Raw genomic sequence first — 20,022 nt, forward strand, 5'->3', positions numbered from 1 at the left:
AGGGAAGGCAGCCTCTCAGGCCACATTTATAGAGGTGGAGCTTGGCAAGGGAGGGAACCGTTCCATTGTTCAGTTCTGGTCCAGGATAGACCAGGCACACACAGCTTGGTCCCAAGAGTCACAGAGGCACTTAGAGAGTGCCTGAGAGTAGAAGGGGCCTGCCCTGATGGGGACAGGAAGGCTTCTTCCAGAAGTCCGACTCAGGAAAACAATGCTGCCCTGGGAGAGTGCCTGCCTGTGGAGGGCACTGTTCTGCGGGAGCACTAGCCTGAGGTGAGGTTGGAGGAAGTACAGACAGGCAGGCAGCAGGCTCTGGCCTCACGAGAGCCAGCTCTCCTTACGGTTTAATCGTTGGCAAGCACATTGTCTTTCTAGCCCTTTAATCCTCAGCCTCCACTTTTGGCAAGAGGAAGGCTGTCTGGGAGTTGGGAATTGAAGGGAAAAAAATCCACAGCTTCTATCTTGTGCCATTGGGAACTGGATCAAACTGCCCGAGGACCCGGGCAGGAGGAAGTAGCCCTCAGTAAAGAGAGCTGGGATGGGGGTGGGGTGTGTGTGGGCCGGGAGTCTGGTAAGAACTGAGATAGTCCTGAGGCGGAGCACTGAGAAGTCAGCATTAGCCAAGATGCGCGCATGCCCACCCCCTCTTTGTTGTGGACACCCTTACTGTTAATGACCTGCTTATCCCATTTGTGGCTAACACTAAGCCAGCAGAGATTTGCAGTTCACAGCCTGAACGCATGGTCATATGTCTATGAAGTGTGCATAGAAAACTGAAACGAGACAAGGAAAAAATACATACAAAAGCATACAGGGCACAGGGCTTGGTTTGGTCCCAGGTCAGGTCCCGGGGAATAGGGTTATCAGAGTAGGTTGGCAGTAATGAGGGAAGGCAGCCTCTCAGGCCACATTTATAGAGGTGGAGCTTGTCAAGGGGGGCGGGGAGGGCATTCCATTGTTGAGTTCTAGTCCAGGATAGACCAGGCACACACAGCTTGGTCCCACAAGTCACAGAGAGGCACTAGTGAGTACCTGAGAGTAGAAGGGGCTTGCCCTCAAGAATCATGGGACTTGGGGCTGAGGCTCAGGTTCCTGTCCTGAGATAATTTTAGGGAAGGCCTTGGAGAGGCTGGGCTGGCCTAGGGCCTTGTTTGGCCATACCGGGGCCTCCCCATCCTGGGCACAGACAGCCTTGCTAGGAAGGCCTGGCACTGGGGGACCAGGGTAGCCTTGTCCCTTTCCCCTCTAGACCCTGCTGTTGTTATCTTGGTATCTCCCACCTCCTCTGCCCCAGCTTTTAATGTCCCCTCACTCCTGGGTGGTGGACTGTTTTGGAAGCTCCAGGGCTGTTGTCAAATCCTGTTCTACTTAGAACTCTCAGTGGTCATCAGAACTCTCCCAGGCCGTTTCATGCAGGCCACATGGGCCCCCGCTCCCACCCCAGTCCATCTTTTCAGGATCTCAGAGACCTCCTGGTCCTACTCTGGTTCATCCTAGAGGGCCAGCTCAGTGTAGTTCTCAAGGATAGGCAGGAACTAAGTCATTTATATTCCACAAAGTTGTACATCTGTGGTATTCCTAGTAAAAATCTCATTGGTGCTTAAAGGTTGGAGCTGAGCTGAGAAGGGAGCCTCAGATTGGATTGAGTGTCCAGGGGCCAAACCTCTCCCCCATGACCTCTCTCCTAGGACCGAGAGGAACGGAAGCTGCTGCTGGACCCTAGCAGTCCTCCCACCAAAGCCCTCAATGGAGCCGAGCCCAACTACCACAGCCTGCCTTCCGCACGCACAGACGAGCAGGCCCTGCTCTCTTCCATCCTCGCCAAGACAGCCAGGTGAGCCACACAGGCCCAGGTGGGCCGAGCGCCTCCATCTTCAAGGCCGGGGTCACGGGAGCCAGGCTTGGAGCATGGGAGCTGGGACAAGGTCAGTGGAGAGCTGTGTCCCTGGACTCAGCCTGGCTCCAGTGGGCATGTGGGGACATTGGTATCAGATAGCTGTGGAGCTGGCGCCTGGCACCGAGTCCTGTTTGTCTCTCCTGGGAGCACCTGTCATGTTTTCTGTCTCCCCGAAGCACCATCATCGACGTGTCTGCTGCGGACTCCCAGGGCATGGAGCAGCATGAGTACATGGACCGGGCAAGGCAGTACAGGTGAGCGCCTGGCCTGTGGGGGCCCCTCGGGCTCTGAGCGCTCCTCCCCTCTCCAACCCTGCTCTTGCTTTGGACCTTGGACTCGCCCAGTGTTCATTTGGGTGCAGCCCAGGAGACTGCCCACACTTGCTTAGAGCCTCCATAGCTACATATGTCAGTTGGCCCTGTCACACTCTTAGGCTGCTGAAGCCCAGGGAGGTGGGGTCAGTGGATTTGAGATGAGCTGGCGTGACCTTGCTTCTCTGGCTGGATATGGGGAGTCAGGCTGGCCTGGGCTGGGCAGCCTGACCTGACTGCCCCTCCCATCCCTTGTCCTCTTGGCCAGCACCCGCCTGGCTGTGCTCAGTAGCAGCCTGACCCATTGGAAGAAGCTGCCACCGCTACCATCTCTCACCAGCCAGCCCCACCAAGTGCTGGCCAGCGAGCCCATCCCTTTCTCCGACTTGCAGCAGGTGAGCCACCCCTCAGCCCAGCTCCTTCCCTCTCGCCCCTTCTGGGTGGTGGGAGTGGGGTTAGGGAGCCTGGGGCCTTGTGGGTGCCTGGTCACTGTCAACTCACTCTTTCTCTGTGCTCCCTCTGACCCTTCTGTTCCTCCCTGTGTTCCCTTCCCTGCTGCTCTTGCCCCTGGCCTCCCCCCTCCTGGACTCTCTCTCTCTCAGGTCTCCAGGATAGCTGCTTACGCCTACAGTGCACTTTCTCAGATTCGTGTGGATGCAAAAGAGGAGCTTGTTGTACAGTTTGGTATCCCATGAAGAGAGGGGGTCCTTGGACATCTCTTTGTCTTCTCTCTTCACCTCGTCTCCATCCCTCCTCCCCTGGCCCCCCACCTCACTGCAGCGCATACAGAACCCTAACCTGCTACTAATCACGGAGAAGAGCATGGAGGAGAGGCTAGAGGCCTGAACACGTGAGGCTAGAGCAAGGGAGGAGAGAACTGCTTGAACCTGGCCTTGAAAGCCCTAGCTACGGGTGGGGTGGGTTCCTAAAAGGATGGGGCCTAGCCAGTCTTCACCCTTGCTGAAGAGGTGGATATACCTCGGGGGGTCGTCACCAGGGGGCCCTGGGGACCTCTCCCATCCCTTTGGACCTCAGATTCAATCCTGTCCCCTCTCCCTGACTTGGTGCACAGCTAGCTACACCTCGCTAGGGTTTGTGACCAGGGTCTGGACAAGCTTGGGTTTGAATGAATTGGGTTTGTATTTCTGGCATCCTGGGTTTTTACATGTTCGGTCTTTTTTCTTTTTGTTTTGATTTGTCACCCTCGATAAAAGGATGTGTATTCATCAGTGTGCTGATTCCAGCCCCTCTGTTCCACCCAACCACCCCACTATTAAATTCTGGCTATTCCAGGCTGAGGACTGTGAGGTCGGGGTTAGGGTAGCCTCTCAGGGCATTAAGGATGAATCCAGGAGCTAAGGGTTCAAGGTTCCCAGGTGAGACATGGCCTTAGTCAACTTCAAATTGGGTGATAAAGAGATGGAGTGTGTGTTCCTCCAGTGATGGGGACCCAGCCCAAACTGGAGCTGCTCTGGCTCAGCGAGAGCAGGGGCAGGCAGGGGGCCGCACCAGTTCCCTTTGGAGCTCCTGATCTGGAGGCAGCAAACAGATGCTGTAAGCAGAAGAAACCTTTTTCTGGTTGGTTGGTTTGAATCAAAGTGGAGTCCCAGGATAGAAAATACAGCAGTGGACCTCATCTGATCTGAGGAGCACACACAGCCCGACCCCTGGCCACCTGCCCTAGAGGCCGCCGGCATCTCACTGAAACCATACTACTCTCTCATCAGTTGGGGAACTACTGATCACTCTAACCCCAGAATAGCTGAGTTGGGTTCAAAGCGGCTCAGAGAGGGTAGTTAAGTTTCCTGAGGCCTTGCAGCAAATCCAAGTCTTTTGCATCCTTATCTCTGAAGCAAGCCCAGAGCTCCTGGCAGCAGCTGGAGTAGGGAGATATCTCAAGGTACAAGTGGCTTTTCATCTGCTGAACAGGTAAAATTGTTTATTATCAAACCAAGCAGACCAACTTAAAGCCTTCAGGACTGCCAGGATCCCGGGAACTCAGAGCGCATTGTGCTTGATGCGGACCTTCTTGGGCTTGATGTTCATGCGTTTCCAGACTTCGGCTGTGGTGCGGTCTGCTTTGGTCACCCCACTGAAGTCAAACGTGGTGATGCGGGGCAAGGTGCACAGCACGTAGTACCTGTAGGGAAGACTTGGGCTGGGGGCTAACCCCCCTCCCCCACCAATGCTCCCTTCCCTGCCCACCAGTTGCTGCTATTTCTCCTAAATGTAAGGGAGGGAGGAATGTGAGTATAGGTTGGTGGAGATAGGGTTTACCTTGACTGAGAGCAAGAAATGCTTAACAGTCTGTCACCACCCCCACCCCACCCCGATCCCCCCAATGTGGCAGAATGATTTGGGGGTTCTGGCCCAACTCTTGGGCCAGAGCACTTACCTATACCCCTTCTCCTCCTCCATGGGATTCCCGTGGAGTGTCAGGCTTCTGAGCCTAGGGAGGAGAGCCAGCTTATCTACCTCTCGAAGGCGATGGATGCTGTTGCCATGGAGATAGAGGACGCTCAGGTTGAAGAAAGTTGTCAGAATCTGTCGGGGAAGGAAACCGAAAGACATAGTGGAAAGGCCCTGAATCAGAACTCAAAAGAAGGGAGGGTTTGGGGAGCAACTCACCCATCACTGTCTCATAGCCATACTGGGCGGCTTTTAACTTTCCATTATCTTTTAGCCAAATGTAATGGGTACGGGGACATCAGCCGGAAACAGCTGAAATGCGGGCCTGGCACAGACTCCCGGGGACAGGGTCAGTCCTTGCCTTTCCTTGGGCTTCCTCTGCCCCTTGGTCCCTTCATGGAAAACCTTTCCAGCTTTAATCTAAGACTATGTCACAGCTGAGGGACAGAAATACAGAGCACCGTGAGGCACATGCTTGAAACAGCTCCCAAGTCATGCTCCAACTCCCTTTGTGCCGTACCAGGGATGCTGGATAAGGGGCCATTTCTGTCATTTCTTAAAACTTGAATCTGATTTCATACAAAGTACTGCACACTTACCACCTGTCTCTTCCCCAGCCAAACTCTATAAAACAGGTGCTGAACATGAGAACTACCAGTTAACTTCGGCCTCCTCTATGTGTCAACCGAGGTTTTACATGTCTCATTTAATTCTCAAAAAAACCTTTGTGATGAAAAACAAAAACCCTTTATGATCCTGGTTTATTACCTCCTAAGGTTTTGGGAGGTGAGGTCATCCAGCCAGTAAGAGGCAAACCCTTGATTTGGTCCTAATCTGTCAGACCCCACATCCGTGAGCTTGGGATGTGGGGTCTGACACATCCTGGCTCCTTTCCTTGGGGACACATTGATCAAGGTCATACTAGGTGCACTGACTGGACTACAGGGCTGTGAACTCACAGGATCGATGGAAGTCAGGTCATTGAAGGACAGGTCAATCCAGGCCAGGTTCTCTGGGTGCTCCAGCAGCTGTGAGGTCACCTGGCTAAAGTCTTTCAGGTCATTGAGGACATTGTTGTTCAGCCACAGGGACTGAGTCAGCGACTTCCCCGACTGAGAGTGCCTCAGGGGTCGGAGCCCTGGCCTCGGCTCCTCACTCACCAGATCTGCGGGCACAGAGTGAGACTTGGGTACATCTTTGTGGGGGTGGAATGGTGGCGAGGGGCAGAGCTGTAGCTAGAAGGGCTGGGAGCCCATCACAAAAGCTGGAGCTTTGTGTGACTAGCTGTGTTAGCTAAAGATTGTGTTCCTTGGCTAGTCTTAGTAAGTTTGGATTGAGGACCTAAGGTTTCCCATCCCAAACTCCTGGTCCTCTGCCAGGAGCTTTTGGATATTACCCCATGTGGACACAGGGAAAAGCTATTCCCATTTTACAGATGAGGAAATGAGACCAGAGTCACTGGGCTTGAGCCAAAATGATAAAGGGTGGGGGGGGGAGGGGATAAAGAGGAGCCGATATCAAGGTGTTCAAGAAGAAAGAAAATGTTTTGAAGTAGATTGGTAGCAATTGTATAATACTGCTTGAGGTGACAGAACTATGGCATGTTTGGATATCTAAGAGCTCCCAATTAAAAGGATTACAATTTTTTTTAAAAATCATGCAAAATGTAGTATTGTCTACTGCTAGAGCTTCTGAGAAGGAGCCCTGGCGATGTAGTGGTTACACACAGAGCTGCTAACTCTGAGGCCAGCAGTTTGAAACCACCAGTTGCTCCAGGGGAGAAAGGTGGGGCTTTCTACTCCCATCAAGGGTTGCAGCCTCAGGGACTCCCGGCAGTTCTGCCCTGCCTTCTGGGCTTGCTAGGAGTCCGTGTCGGCTCTGTGGCAGTGAGTGGGGTTTTTCCAAGTGCCTAGACCATTCACTGCTAAGTAAAACGGGCACGATCCCGCCTTTCATTCGTGTTGAGCCCCTGCGCCAGGCCAGATTCCGGATACATGGTGGTGAACAAAGTGACACTGTGCCAGACCCCATATACAGAGTTTGAGCCCTGCATGCGCGCTCTTGGGCAAGGAGGAAGAGGTCATGGGACGCATGCCCGTGACTGTCCTGGGGGCACAGAAGAGGGGCTCCTGATGCAGCAGAGGAGCTTGGGTATTTTCCAGGGAAGGGGAGGCCTGAGCTGGAGCTCAGAGTATGAGGCAAAGAAGGGTAAACAGCTTCAGAGCAACATAAGCAGAGGCCTATAGAGCTTTGAGAGAGCATGATGTCCGTGTGCCTACAGTGCACAAGGCAACGCCGGGAAAATGGGAGGATTCAAAATTTTCCTTTCAGAAAAATCAAAGTTTGGCTCTCGGCGGCCCTGTAGCTATACTGCACTTCTACTGTGGAGCCTCTGGCGAGTGAGACTGCGGACCGTGTGGGTGTTTCATCCAGGAAAGAGGTGAAAGGGACCTGACAAGATGAGGAGTGATGGCCTGGGGAGCTAATAAAGGATAATCTGCAGGACTTGGGTGGCTGGCCATCAGGTAGTAAGTATTCGGGGGCGGTGCCAAGTGGTTATTTTGGTGGGGAACTGATCAGTTATGAAAGAACAAGATTTGAGAAGGGTTTGGCCTTAGCTTTAGGGCACCTGAGGTTCCCATAGTAACACGCAGATGGAGAGGCCAAGGAGCCAGTTGGATATGTTTGTCTGAAACTTGGGAGACTAAGAATTATTAGCACAAAGTATGAGATTCCCTGGGAAGCGAGAAGAGTCAGGGAGGAAGAGGAATCCCTGAAAGATAAAAAACAGTCTGAGAAGGGACAGAGGAAGAACCAGGAGAGAAGAGTTGAAAATGCTTGAGGGGTTGATAGTATAGGAGAGTATGTTGTAGAAAGACAAGGGCTGAAAATAACTGTGTAAGACCCTGGTGATCGTGCGAGCTCTGTCAATGGGGTGGCAAGCACACCAGAACAAAAGCCAGAAAGTGCCCAAGGAGTAAGGAAGTGGTGGGAGAACAGATGCTAAAACCCGTCTTTGTGACACAGCCCCCTTCCCCTAGCAAGTGAGGTCCTACAAGTCAGGATCGATGCGATGCCAGTGAGTTTTAAATGGGGCCCTGAGAGGATGAACATTGTCCAAGCTCAGTCCATGACGGTTAGAAATGCGATTCTCCCCCTTCCTGCCTCCTCCTCCACCATTACCACTGCTCCCAAGCCTTTGATTTCTAGCCTACAGTTGCCTCCCAAGAAGAGTATTTGCCAAACCTTGCCAGCATGTCTTCACCTGCCCCCAGCTCTCACTGGGCCCCTCTAAGGTTAACATCTTCTCCTTGGCAGTAGGTCAGGCAGCAGCCACCAGAGGGCTCTGAGAGCTGGAGCGAGCCGACTCGCTGTGGGGCCCAAAGTTAGGGGTGGTGGTCGAAGGCAGCTATTGTCCCCTGGAGCACAGCACCCCAGTTCATGAATAAATTCCTCATCCTGCCCTTGGTTTCCCACACTCCTGAGAAACCCGAGATGAATAAACATTGTGATCATAAAAAGCAGACAGGAAACAAGTGCGTATGTAGATGAGGACCCAGTTCGATAAGGCAACCGCCTGGAGAATGCCACCCAGCTGGACCTGACCCCAAGCTCATAGGGCACCCCTGATGGGGAGTTTACCTAAAACTTGAGGCCACCTGGAGCTGCTGTTAGGCCGAGGAGGCAGACTGCCATACCTTCCTACTCCCCCGCCAAGGCTCCCAGGGTACTGAGGACTCTGGAAACCGCCCTACGCAGCGAATCCCCAAGGAACGTGGTCCTGCCTTCACTTCCCTGACTGGCTGCTGTGCCAGTCAGTCTTCCAAAGGGCAGAAGTCAGTCTGAAGGAGAAGAACTTCCTTGGATCACCCTTAGCCCTAGGGATGGGGCCAGTATGTGAGTGCGCTGGGGAATTCCCTTCACACCGTACTACTACGCTAAGTCAAAAGGCATTTCTACCAAACCAGAAACCGTTATTAAATGAAAAATATCAAAATGTGAAGCTACTGTTTCTCAAAACATTCACTTCTGCATGTAGTGTTTCCATTTCCGAGCCGCCTCTGAACAGTGGTGTGCTCTGTTTTACACCACGTGCAAACTGCCGTTTGGGCGTCCCAGAGGTCCTCATCACATTCCTTTTCAATGGTCTTTGGGTTTGGGGGAACAGCAAAGTCTGAAGGGGCAAGAGAGGGCTGTTGGCTACATGGTTTCCCAATGAAGCTCCCTCCTGGGACACCCTGGAGGAGTGGATAAGTGCATTGTGGGGGGAAGGAAGGCCTTGCAGCACCTTTCACAGTCTCTCCTTTTTATTTATTTATTTTTTTGTCTTTTTCTTACCAATTCCGTTTTCTGGAAACTTCAGAATAACCCCCATAATTTTCCTGTGTCTTCTGAGAAAATCTATCAAGATGACACCACAGCCTTTGAAGCTGACCTCTGCCTTGAATTTAACTGGGTTAGCACATCTCCTCAAAAGCCACTATTTTAATCGGGCCTTTTTTTCCCCAAAGGCACCTTAATGAGACAAATGTATTACTGAACTTGTCTGCAGCCATCCACTGATTGCAAAGACATGTTCAAATAGGTTTTGCTTGAAAATAAATAAATAGGTTTTGTCTGGAATAAACCTATACAAGCATGAACTAGAGCCTTAGGAGCAATACTTTTTGACTCTCAAATCTGAAGCCATCCACCTATTGATTGGATCAGCAGGTAGTTACCAGTGTGCCAAATGCCCCCAGTCTCTGTCCAGTCTTCAAACACCGGCTTGAAATGAATGCTCTCAATGCTCCGGGGAACTTGAGTGCACTCTAGTGCCCAACAGACTTCTTTAGTTCATTGACCTTTCATGCAGCAAGTTGTGCACATGCACGCATACTACACATGTAATGAACGTGTATATAGGAAGAGGCCAGGTAAGCAGAGCCAGGTCCCACATAAGCTCCCTGGGAGGAACTGGTGACTCCTTGAGAGATTTTGCTGACAGCCTCCTGTTACCGCCTCAACAGACCAGCTGCCCATTTCCAAAGCCGCTGAAGGGTAAAATAGGAATGAGTATGGTAGTGTGGGGGCCTGTAGTAAATGGGTGATAATGGACTAAATCTGAATATGTTAGAATAACTATAAGAACAGTTTCAATAAATATTTAAACTGGAAACATGTTTTAGAACTTGCCTAGTGTCCCCCAAGCAGACAGGGTTCTGTCTGCTGGCTGGGGCTCCACAGCCCCAGATGTTTTCTTCTCTCAAGGTGAAAACAGACTAAGACCCTCGTGATTTACTCCCACCTGACTTTCTTGCGGTAATCTGGCTCCCGTTAAAGATCACCCAGAACGCCCCTGAAGGAGAGTTCAACAGGACTCCTTTCCTATTTCAGAAAAGGTTAGAACTCCCCTGCCCGCCTCCCAAAGTCTACAAGCACAGGGGAGGACTCCCTTGAGGCTTTTAAATGTTGGACTGCAGCTTCTCCGCAGTGAGTGAGTGGCGTGGCGTGCCGTGCCGTGTGCTGTGGGCTGACCTGGAATGACATGGATGCTTTTGAAGGAGTAGTCAAGGGGGGGCTCCTGCACCAAAGTCTTCATGTTGTCCCGCTTGTTCATGTCTCATGCTACCATTTGTCTTGTGCAAGCATGAGCCTTAGGAGTGCGGGTGGAGCCTGCAAAGACAAAGGAGGACTGCTGTTCTAGACTGAAGGGCAGCTGGCCCTGAGGCCCACCCACAGCTCTCTCCCCTCCACCACTTCATGCCTGCTCGACTCCGGTTTCCATTTGAAGACACCTATGCCGGCCCCTTCCATTTGTAGTTTGCAGCGCAGCTCCTAGTTCTCAGCCCCTTCACATCTCCTAGCCTCCTCTGATGGAGCACTCCTTTCTCCTTTCCATTCTTCAGACGGAGAAGCTCAAGCCCGAGGAGTGAAGGACTTGCCCAGAGTGGAGCCAGTGAGTCAGTTGTGAATGGCAGGCATGGTCTTCTGATGTCTAAACTGAGGCTCGCTCTTCCAATTCATTGCAGTTACTACAGAGGCTGTCTAGGTACCTAACTTCTGGTGACATCAAACTAGGCTCTTTTATTACTTAACAAACCCCCTAAGGGCCTGCAATAGATGACAGCCCTTTGTGGCCAAAACCCAGCTTGGGATGTGCTGTCTAACCCATCACCTTCCCTACTTTTAGCCTCATCCTGAATGTAGTCAATTGTGTGTGTGTGTGTGTGTGTGAGAGAGAGAGAGAGAGAGATACACTTAAAACCAGTCAACTTCTCACTCACTGTCACTGAGGCCTGAAGTTTCACCATCAGGGATTCATTCCTTCCTGTGCAGGGACTGTTCCTGTTGAAATACCTCAAGAAGAAGGGTGAACAAGTTATCAATCATTTCCAACTTGTTAGCATAAGCAAACCCTAGAACAGATTTGGCGAGAGACTAGAGAGAGTCAGAAGAACACTAAACTGCAGAGAAGAGACAATTGTAAGCAAACTGTACCAAAGGGTTTTGTGTGTGACCTGGAAGATTTTAGCAGTTAATTACACTTAACCCAATAGATCTCAACAGTGAAAGCTATTATTTACATGACAATTGACAGCACATCTCAGTTTGGACTGGCTACAGAGTACGTGGAATTCTGGTGATCTAGAGGGCTGCTAAACACAGTGGCTCTTTGAACCCACCAGCTGCTCTGCAGGAGGAAGAGGAGGCTGTCTACTCCTGTAAATGGTAATGGTCTCGAAAATTCTATGGAGACGTTCTACTCAGTTGGAATTGGCTCCATGATGTCAGGTGTCATAGAGTCCGTTCCAACTCATTGTGACCCTCTGCCCAGCCGGCACCATCCTCACAATTGTGGCCAGTCATCTTGTGGGACGTCTTCCTCTTTTTCACTGCCCCTCTACTTTATTAAGCATGTCCTCCAGGGACTGGTCTCTCTCAATAACGTCCCAAGTACGTGAGACAAAGTCCTTCTTCTAAGACAGATTTGACTCCGTAGCAGTGGTTTATAGTTCAAGTGCTCAACAGCTACACATGGTGGACAGTGAGGATGTGGCAGAAAGAAGCCAGATTAAAAGGAGAGAGAGATGTACCTGGGGATTTAGGAAACGAAACCTGTCTTTAGCTCTGAAGTTCTTGGCAGCCAAAGCAAAAGGGGAAACCTTGGGAAGTGTAGTTCTCATCACTTGAAATGGCCTTTCTGTAAAACAAAATCAAGGATCTTGTTAACTTGTAATTCATTTGTAAATTAGTACAGTTCACATCAATTTTTGCTGTTTTGAATGATGGGGGGAGTGCGGAGTGGAGACCCAAAGCCCATTAGTAGGCCACTAGAGATCCCCTTGCAGAGGGGTCTTGGGGAGGAGATGAGCCAGCCAGGAAGCGATGTAGCAACGATGAAGAATACAACTTTCCTCTAGTTCCTAAATGTTTCCTCCCCGCTCCCACTATCATGACAAGAATTCTACCTTGCAAGTCTGGCTAGACCAGAGGATGTACACTGGTACAGATAGGAAATGGAAACACAGGGAATCCAGGGTGGAGGATCCCTTCAGGACCAGTGGTGTGAGTGGCGATACTGGGAGGGTAGAGGGAGAGTGGGTTGGAAAGAGGGAACCGATTACAAGGAACTATATGTGACCTCCCTGGGGGACAGACAACCGAAAAGTGGTTGAAGGGCGACATCGGATAGGACAAGATATGACAAAATAATTTATAAATTATCAAGGGCTCATGAGGGAGGGAGGGGAAAAATGAGGACCTAATGGGGGCTTAAGTGGAGAGGAAATATTTTGAGAATGATGAGGGCAATGAATATACAAATGTGCTTTACACAATTGATGTATGTATGGATTGTGATAAGAGTTGTATGAGCCCCTAATAAAATGATTAAAAATTTTTTTTTCTGCTTTACTTATGTGAGGATGGTTTTAACAAGTTGAACAGGATTGACGCCTTTGAGTAAGTGAGGTTTGTTTCTGTTTGGGTGAGAACACAAGCCAGGTTCCTCCATTGTACAAAAGAACTATGTGTTCTTTGTGGTCTGCCCACCCGTAGATTTGACATCTAAAATATTCAGGTTTGACAATCCACAGCCTCCAGGGCAGTCCCATCACTTCGCAGAGAATTCAGCTGCAAAGTGACTCAAACTGGCACGTTCCAAAACTCAGTTGAGACGGTTCCTCTCTGAGAAAATGGTTCCTCTCTGAGAAAATGGTTACTGTCTCTAAACCAGCAGTTCTCAACCTTCCTAATGCGACCCTTTCATACAGTCCCTTGTGTTATGGTGACCCCCCCACCATAAAATCATTTTCATTGCTACTTCATCTCTGTAATTTTGCTACTGTTACGAATCAGGCGACCCCTGTGAAAGGGTCATTTGACCCTCAAAGGGGTCGCAACCCACAGGTTGAGAACCGATGCTCTGAACATCTAGCACGTCCTCTTCATCATTCAACATAGAACCAGGCTTACAAGAGGCGCTCAGAAAATAGTTGTGGAATAAATGAAAGAGAAATTGTACCAAGTACAAGGATTTGTTTTGGGAGAGATGATGTTAAGTTGTTCTTTATAACAATTGGCTCCAAGGATCAACTGCTTCAGTCCACACCTCATTCACAGTAAGATACTCAGTTCAAGTCTACAAACATTTATTGAATGATTACTGCCCTGTGCTCCCCCACAAAGAACGAAGCCAAGATACAAATAATAAAACCTTGTCTGTCGTCAGCACACAAAGATCTGTTGGGTTTCTACTGATTGTAGCAAGTTGGTCAGCATCCAGTTCCAAAAAGACAGCTGCCCTCTTAATGATCACTCTCATATTTCAATACTGTTCTACTGTACCCTCCTCTCTTTTCTAGATAAACGATCACTGTGTCCTGTGTTAGCGTGTGTGCATTCATGATCCCTACTCCTGGTCTTCCCGCTTTGCCCTATAACTTTATAGTTCCATGCCACTCTGAGGCTAAGCCCAGTCACCGTGTGACTTGCTTTGGCCAATGGCATGCTAGTAGCATGAAGACACAGAAGCTCAAGCGGAGGGAGGGGCGCAAGTGGGGCTTGTCCTCTTGCTCCATGGCAGTGCCTGCTGGAGGAGGAGGGACATGTGCATACGAGACAGGGACAAGAGAGTCAGTGAGCCCAGCTGAGGCCCTCCTGGACCTGCTGACAGCCAGCCTACCTCCCCAGTGAAGATGAGAAGAATCACACTGCCTACAGCTAACTGCGCATATGAGTGAGCCCTGCCAAGACCAGAAGAAAGAAGAGCTTGCCTTCTCAAGAGAGTTGGAAGCGATAATAAATAATTGTTTTAAGCAACTAAGTTTTCGGATGGTTTGTGCTACAGCAATAGCTAACTAATGCATGCCTCCACTGGGCTCGACCCAAAAATTTACAATTTCCTCCTCTGTCAGAGAGAAACAAGTTCTACCTTGAGAGTTGCTGTATGTGCTGTAGCAAGTGCTCAATAAGTAGAAGCAGATTATTTCTCTACTTATTTATTTATAACTTAAACTTAACTCTCAGTCCCTCCCTATGAGCATGAGCCTAGAGACTAAAGGTTAGCTCTGTTTCTCTGTCCCTACAATTACCCAGCAGTGAACCCAGCAAAGAAAGGGTGAAACTCAGCAAATGCTTGATGAGCAAGCAGAAAAAGGAGGAAAGGAATGGCACCTTCAAAGTGACATACAGTGGGTGGGCCCAACTTTAAAGAGAATCAACAAATCCTAGCTCTTGCTCACTCATGGTAGTGTTTTTGGAAGGTTCTTCCCAGATATCCCAGTACCATCCTCTGTCCACACTGACTTGATGCATAATAAAAAAAAAAGTTATCCAAACCTGCCTGCCTTGCTTTAGCATAGGAATTTTCCCTTTTACAAATTGGAAATACCTGTCAACTTGAAAAAAAATTAACTTCAGGATAAACATGATTGCTGAATAAAGGTGAACATCATGGAAAGTTTATCAAGTAGAAATAGAGTCAGGATCTCTACCTTACTCTAGGAAAAATCAAGACTAACAGTTTGGGAATATAACTTCCTAGATGCATTATAGTTTATGTGTACTTTTATATAAAGATGTACCTAAAAAGCAACTTCAAAAAGTTCATGAAAATGGAATAAAAAGATAACTGAATTTTTCCTTGAACTCTTTGAAGCCCCCTCATACTGTCCATTCCTTTGCAAACTATTTTTTTCTCTTCAAATTGTTAGACACATTTACCCTTTTAGCTTCAGAGTATCCTGTAGTATGTGCCATATTTTAATTTTATAAATTTTAGTTAACCAATCTCAAATTGATGGAAATGTGCTTTGTTTTTAGAACTTACAAGTAATTAAAATGTGATGTGTGGGTGGCCCATTCCTGCCCTCTCTTATTAGACAAAGTAGCAACATGACTGGACAGGCTCCTTTAAAAAATAACCCACAGCCTGAGCTCTGATAGGAGATTCAACATGCTGGCCTAGAGAGGATTTCTGTCCATGGGCCACAGGGAGAAGATGAAAGCAGGCCAGGAAAACGCTGTCACATTTATCTAATGTATTTGAGGTGGTTTTATTTCTCAGGTACCAAAAGGTGACCCACTGATTCACCCTGGATCAATCCTACATTCCAGCCAAATGCAACTACTCTCGGTTAAGCTTCCTGATCCATCTTCTGGGCTTCTGCTAAGAATACGGTTTCTTCCATCTGCTTTGACAATTCTTACATAAGGACTCAGCCCAGGTGGCACCTTTGCTGAGGAGTCAACCTTATCTCCTAATTTGGAAGCAGAGCCTCCTTTAGCACCCTATACTTGACGCCATGGTAGCACTCACCAACACTGTAATTATCTAGTGTTCTTGTTTGCTGCTGCCAAGTTAATTTTTGACCCATAGTGACCCCATGTCATAGAACTGCCTCATAGGATGTTCTAGGCTCTAATCCTTATGAGAGATCTCCGGTTCTCCGTTGGAACTGTGAGATGGGTTTGAACAGCCAACCTTTTGGTTGGGTAGCAGCCCAGCGTATAACCATTGCATCACCAGGGTTCCTTGTTTACTGTCACTATAGATCCATAAATGACTGGGGTAGAAGCCGCGTGTCTCTCATAGCTGTGTCACTACAACACTAACAAGTAGACATTTAACAAGTAAATACAAAATGGCAACTGTGAAAAGTATGATCAAGGAGAGGGACATAGGATTGCTGATTGAGGGATCTGACCCAGTCTGAGCAGTGAGGGAAGACTTGCCTGGAGAAATGATGATAGAAAGCTATCTACTCCATTGGGGCAGCAGGTGAGCATACTAGGCAGATTCACACAAGTGCAAGGCCTCAGGGTTACTTGGGAATTCTGAAGACCTTAGAGGAGGCTTATTAACTGGAGGGGGCAGGGGCATGTGGTTAGATAGCAGGCTGATGAGGTAGGCACGAGCCAGGCCGAGATGTTTATGCTATGAGCGATAAGAAGTTACAGAGTTATTTTAAAATGGGGCTAGGGAAGCATTTGGGAGGGAGAGCAAACTATCAGCTTTGCATTTTCAAGGATTATTCTGGCTGCAATATGCACGCATCACTGGGAGGGAGGGCAGTAAGGGTATGGGTAAACAGATAAAGCTAGGACAAGAGAAAGATATGACAGGATTTTATGATGAATGGAAAAGGCATTAAGACTAACTCCTGGGTTTTTGGTTTGCATATGTGGTTTAAAGAGGTTAGAATACTAGAAGACATTCAGGCTTGAAGTGTGTACAGATTGTGTGTGTGTGTGTGTGTGTGTGTGTGTGTGTAGAGATTTTGAGTTCAGTTTCTATGAAGTTGTTGTTTGGGTTGTCTTTGAGATATTCTGAAGGAGCTGTTGGAGAGGCAATTGGCTATATAGATGGGGGCTGGGCTGGAGAAAGATACTTTTGTATATCTACAAACAAGTGATGAATGGAGTTGTGGGTTTGGATGAAAGCACCCAATAAAGGAATATAGAGTGAAACAGGAAGCGAGCCAAGAACCCAGCTTGGAGGAACTTAAGAAAGTGAGAGGTCTCATCACAGCCAGCCAGAAGGGAGCTAGCTAATCATGGGTTCTGTGTTAGCCAAGCTGGTTTGCTTACAGTCTAGTTCAGTTTAATGGGGTTGATTCCCAGGGCTTGCTTCAGTTTTCTCTGATATCCTTTCCCCGTTTAAACTTTCAGAGAACGAGGTGAAATGCATTTAGGCTCTAAGTGTAAATAGGCCAATGCAGGCCATTCAGGTTCTTTCTCCAAGGGACAATTTAATCTCTTCCTTGGAACAAGTTCTTAAGCTACAGAGGCAGGATACTTGGACTAAAGACACAGTTGGAAATTGGAGAACTAGGCCTCATCCATCGCTGCCAGTGAATTGGTACGGGGCCTTGGGCAAATCATTGCTCCTCCCCAGGCTTGTTTTTTAGTTTGTGAAATGGGGAGAAATTTCCCCGGCTCACAAAGTTGATATGAGTATCAAAAGAGACAGGATGTGAAAGACCTGGGTAGCAAATCTGCTGAAGTCTTGGAAAGGTATGCAGCTCTAACATTACAACTCCAAGAAGCTGAGCAGGGCAGAGGTATAGGGGCCTGGGTCACTGGGGGCAGAGCCTTTAATTGAACCTGTGTGGAAGATTAAGGCTGACTCTCTGAAAAGGCTCTACAATGGAGTCTGCCTGCCTGGAAGAGGTAGGGGGGTGGGCAGTCAAACCCCATAAAATCACATACCAGAATGAATGATCACGGTTTACGGTTACCCCTCTTTGAAAAGGGCCTTAGTTCCTTACACAAAAACCAGGCCCAGGTTTGTGGGCATTGTAGATCTCTCGGGGTGTGGTAGGAATTTGAGGCCTATTAAGGGGTCCCCAGCTTGAGAAGGTCGTAGATGGGGCTGAACCTCGGTGGGTGGATAACGCAGCGTCCTTTTCTAGCTCCGTGCATCCTGAAAGTGTGTTGTGTCTCCGTCACGGTGAAAAGTAGGAGGTAAAAATTGGGGGTAGGAGTCTCAGGTCCCCCGTAGATTAGAAGGTTCTTGATTTATGTGTATGGTGGCCCCACCGCTCCTCATGGAGGTCTAGAGGGTGGCGCGCTTTACTTAACTTCGCGCCCGACTCACCCGCAGCCTCTTCCCCTCCAGCCACGGCGTCCCACTATGCCAGGGCGACTTAGCGCAACTCTATGGAAACTAACCATCTGGCCCCTAAGTCCCGGCCGGGGGACGTAAGCGCTGCCGCGATGGCTACCGGGACTAGTAGTTCTCCCTGGCACCCGTGGCGGGCGTGGCTCAAGACCCCGGAAGCTGTCGGGAAATGTAGTTGCTTTTGCCCTCAAATCCAGGCCGGAATCCGGAAGCAGTGATGCCCCGCCCCCTTCCCAGAGGCCCTCAGGATCACTTCCTTTTCCAGGGTGCTTCAGCGTGCCCGAGCGTCCGACAAGAAGCCGAGAAGGAGCCAATCAGAGGGCGGCGCGAAGGGGGCGGGGCCATCGTTTAAACTAATTGTGCGTTCACTGTGCTGGCGCGAGCCCGCGGCGGAGTGCGGTCCGCGGAAGCGCGAGGCAGAACGGGAGCGCGCGGCCAGGTAACCGGCGCGGGCCCGCGGCTGGTGTTCGGCTTGGGTGCTCGCAGGGATGCCCGGGTCTAAAGGGGGTGCTGGAGAGGGCAGTGCGAGCGAGGGGCCTCCATCGTAACCTGGTCGGAGAGGGGAGAATCGATCGGTGGTGGTAAGGCTCGTGGGGAGTGGAGCCGGTCCGACCCGAAACCGGGGTTTCTAAGAGGGAGGGTCTCTGTGGAGGTGTGTTTGCAGGTGAACTCTTGTCAGAGGGAGCGGTGGAGCTGGTTCCTAGGCTTGTAACCGAAGGGTCCCATAACGGAAAGTTTTCACCTTTGTTTAACAATAGTACTAGCGGCGACCCAAAATTCTGAGCACCAGGTACGTTTCAGGCGTTAAGGATTTTCCCCCCCCTAATCTTTTTAACGACCGATTGCATCGGCGAGTCGGAATCGCGTCGATGGCAGTGAGTTTGGTGTGGGTTTTTGGTTAACGACCTTCATTACAACTGTTTCCCAGCTAGAGAACGGAGAGACTCTGTAAGAGTTTCTTTGTAGGTTTCTCGGCCGGCGTAAGGAACGAGACACGCTCTCTATTGCCCTGTATCCTAAGGTTTAAGGAAATCGGAGCTCTGTTATGGCCTAAGGGGGGCGGGGCGGGAACGCACGGTGCGGTCGCGGGGATGTCGACTCCTTGCGACCCCGGAATTCTTTACAGCCCCGTTGTTCCCCCGCGGAGCGGCACGTAGTTTCGTACCGACTTTGCGGCTTGCAGTCCAACGAGGAACCACGACGCCACCAGGACTACTTGTATAGGGTACAGGAGTTGTGTGTTATGAATATGTATGATTTGGAATAAGTGCGTTTTCTTGGGCTGAAGGGGGTAGGCTTTTGCTTTAATGGTTTTTGAGCCGTACTATTAAGGTATCCCATTGCTTGGGGAGACACTACTTTATGAAAACATGGCATTTTTCACTTGCTTTGCTCCTTGTTTCTCTTGCTTGTGTTTCTGAAGTTTGGGGCCATCCTTTTAGTTACTCCCTGGTAGAGCAGAACCCTTTCATGGTAAGGGAGTCGGGGCTCCCTACACTATGGAGCTGTTCGCTGCTGAGACTACGTGAACAGTCAGATCAAATTTGGTAACTTTTATCAGTATGTGCTCTCCCCCTCTCTGTTCCTGTGTGGTATTTTCTCCTTTGAGAGGAAGGAAAGCACATAATTCTTCGTAAAAGTTTCCGAAGTCTTTGGCTCAAGTTCAAGCAAATGATGACTAATCACAGTAGTAGTTAATTGCTGCTAACATTTTCTTGGCCTGTATCTTTTTTTTTTTTTTCACTCGCCCTTCCCTTCCCCTCCCGGCCCGGCCCTGCCTCCCTGCCCCCTCTTGGCCTGAATCTTAACCCAAAGCTAAAAGCTGTACTCCTTCAAAGCTGGAAAATCTCATCTGAGACTCCTATAAGAAACATGCCTATTTAGAATGTTCATTTTTATGTATGGAATGGGAGGGGGAAGAATGCCTTGAACTAAGATTGAGTTCTAGAACCGTTGGGATGCGGGCAAAGCTGTGCTGCCCTTGGCTGAACATAACCAACCATGACATGTTTTGACACCATCTCATTGATAAACCCGATGGTCAGAAAATAAATGTGTTCAAATAATTGAGCCTCTTATCCAGTATACACTGAACATACCAAAAGATAGTGCCCTTGACCACTTCCTAGAATAAGAACACCTCTCCAGAATGCAACCTCTCAGTGTTGAACAATGCTAATGAGTAATGACTATTTTTGTGCTGTCAGTGATTGTTTTGTTTTACCTTTATATGTTTCCTGGTTTGTTTTTAAAAAAATAATTTTATTGGGGGCTCATACAACTCTTATCACAATCCATAC

General features: G+C 49.3%; 2 protein-coding genes across 6 annotated transcripts in view; one reads left to right on the forward strand and one right to left on the reverse strand.

The window, feature by feature from the left end:
• Positions 1–3,437, forward strand: part of LAMTOR1 (late endosomal/lysosomal adaptor, MAPK and MTOR activator 1) — a 4,958-nt gene extending 1,521 nt beyond the window's left edge. The window contains exons 2-5 of the mRNA XM_004708794.2: positions 1,689–1,834; positions 2,074–2,151; positions 2,477–2,603; positions 2,811–3,437. Of these exons, the coding sequence (XP_004708851.1) occupies positions 1,689–1,834; positions 2,074–2,151; positions 2,477–2,603; positions 2,811–2,903 (444 nt within the window). The 3' untranslated portion in view covers positions 2,904–3,437. The remainder of the gene's footprint in view (positions 1–1,688; positions 1,835–2,073; positions 2,152–2,476; positions 2,604–2,810) is intronic.
• Positions 3,438–4,115: 678 nt separating this feature from the next.
• Positions 4,116–17,784, reverse strand: LRRC51 (leucine-rich repeat-containing protein 51). 5 transcript variants are annotated; one of them, XM_045293056.1, is made up of 7 exons: positions 17,699–17,784; positions 11,694–11,800; positions 10,884–10,944; positions 10,135–10,272; positions 5,577–5,782; positions 4,604–4,752; positions 4,116–4,348 (listed from the first exon to the last, which is right to left on the reverse strand). In XM_045293056.1, the coding sequence occupies exons 4-7, from the start codon at positions 10,214–10,216 to the stop codon at positions 4,207–4,209; spliced, it is 579 nt and encodes a 192-aa protein (XP_045148991.1). In that variant the 5' UTR covers positions 10,217–10,272; positions 10,884–10,944; positions 11,694–11,800; positions 17,699–17,784; the 3' UTR covers positions 4,116–4,206. The 5 variants fall into 5 exon arrangements, with proteins under 5 accessions (XP_045148991.1, XP_045148989.1, XP_045148990.1 ...); XM_045293054.1 differs by having other exon boundaries at positions 10,884–10,956; XM_045293055.1 differs by lacking the exon at positions 17,699–17,784 and adding an exon at positions 17,480–17,505 and having other exon boundaries at positions 10,884–10,956.
• Positions 17,785–20,022: the final 2,238 nt, after the last annotated feature.

The sequence above is a fragment of the Echinops telfairi genome, unplaced genomic scaffold (assembly GCF_000313985.2).
Source record: "Echinops telfairi isolate 266 unplaced genomic scaffold, ASM31398v2 ScPeMD7_1713;HRSCAF=2227, whole genome shotgun sequence".
Lineage (NCBI taxonomy): Eukaryota > Metazoa > Chordata > Mammalia > Afrosoricida > Tenrecidae > Echinops > Echinops telfairi.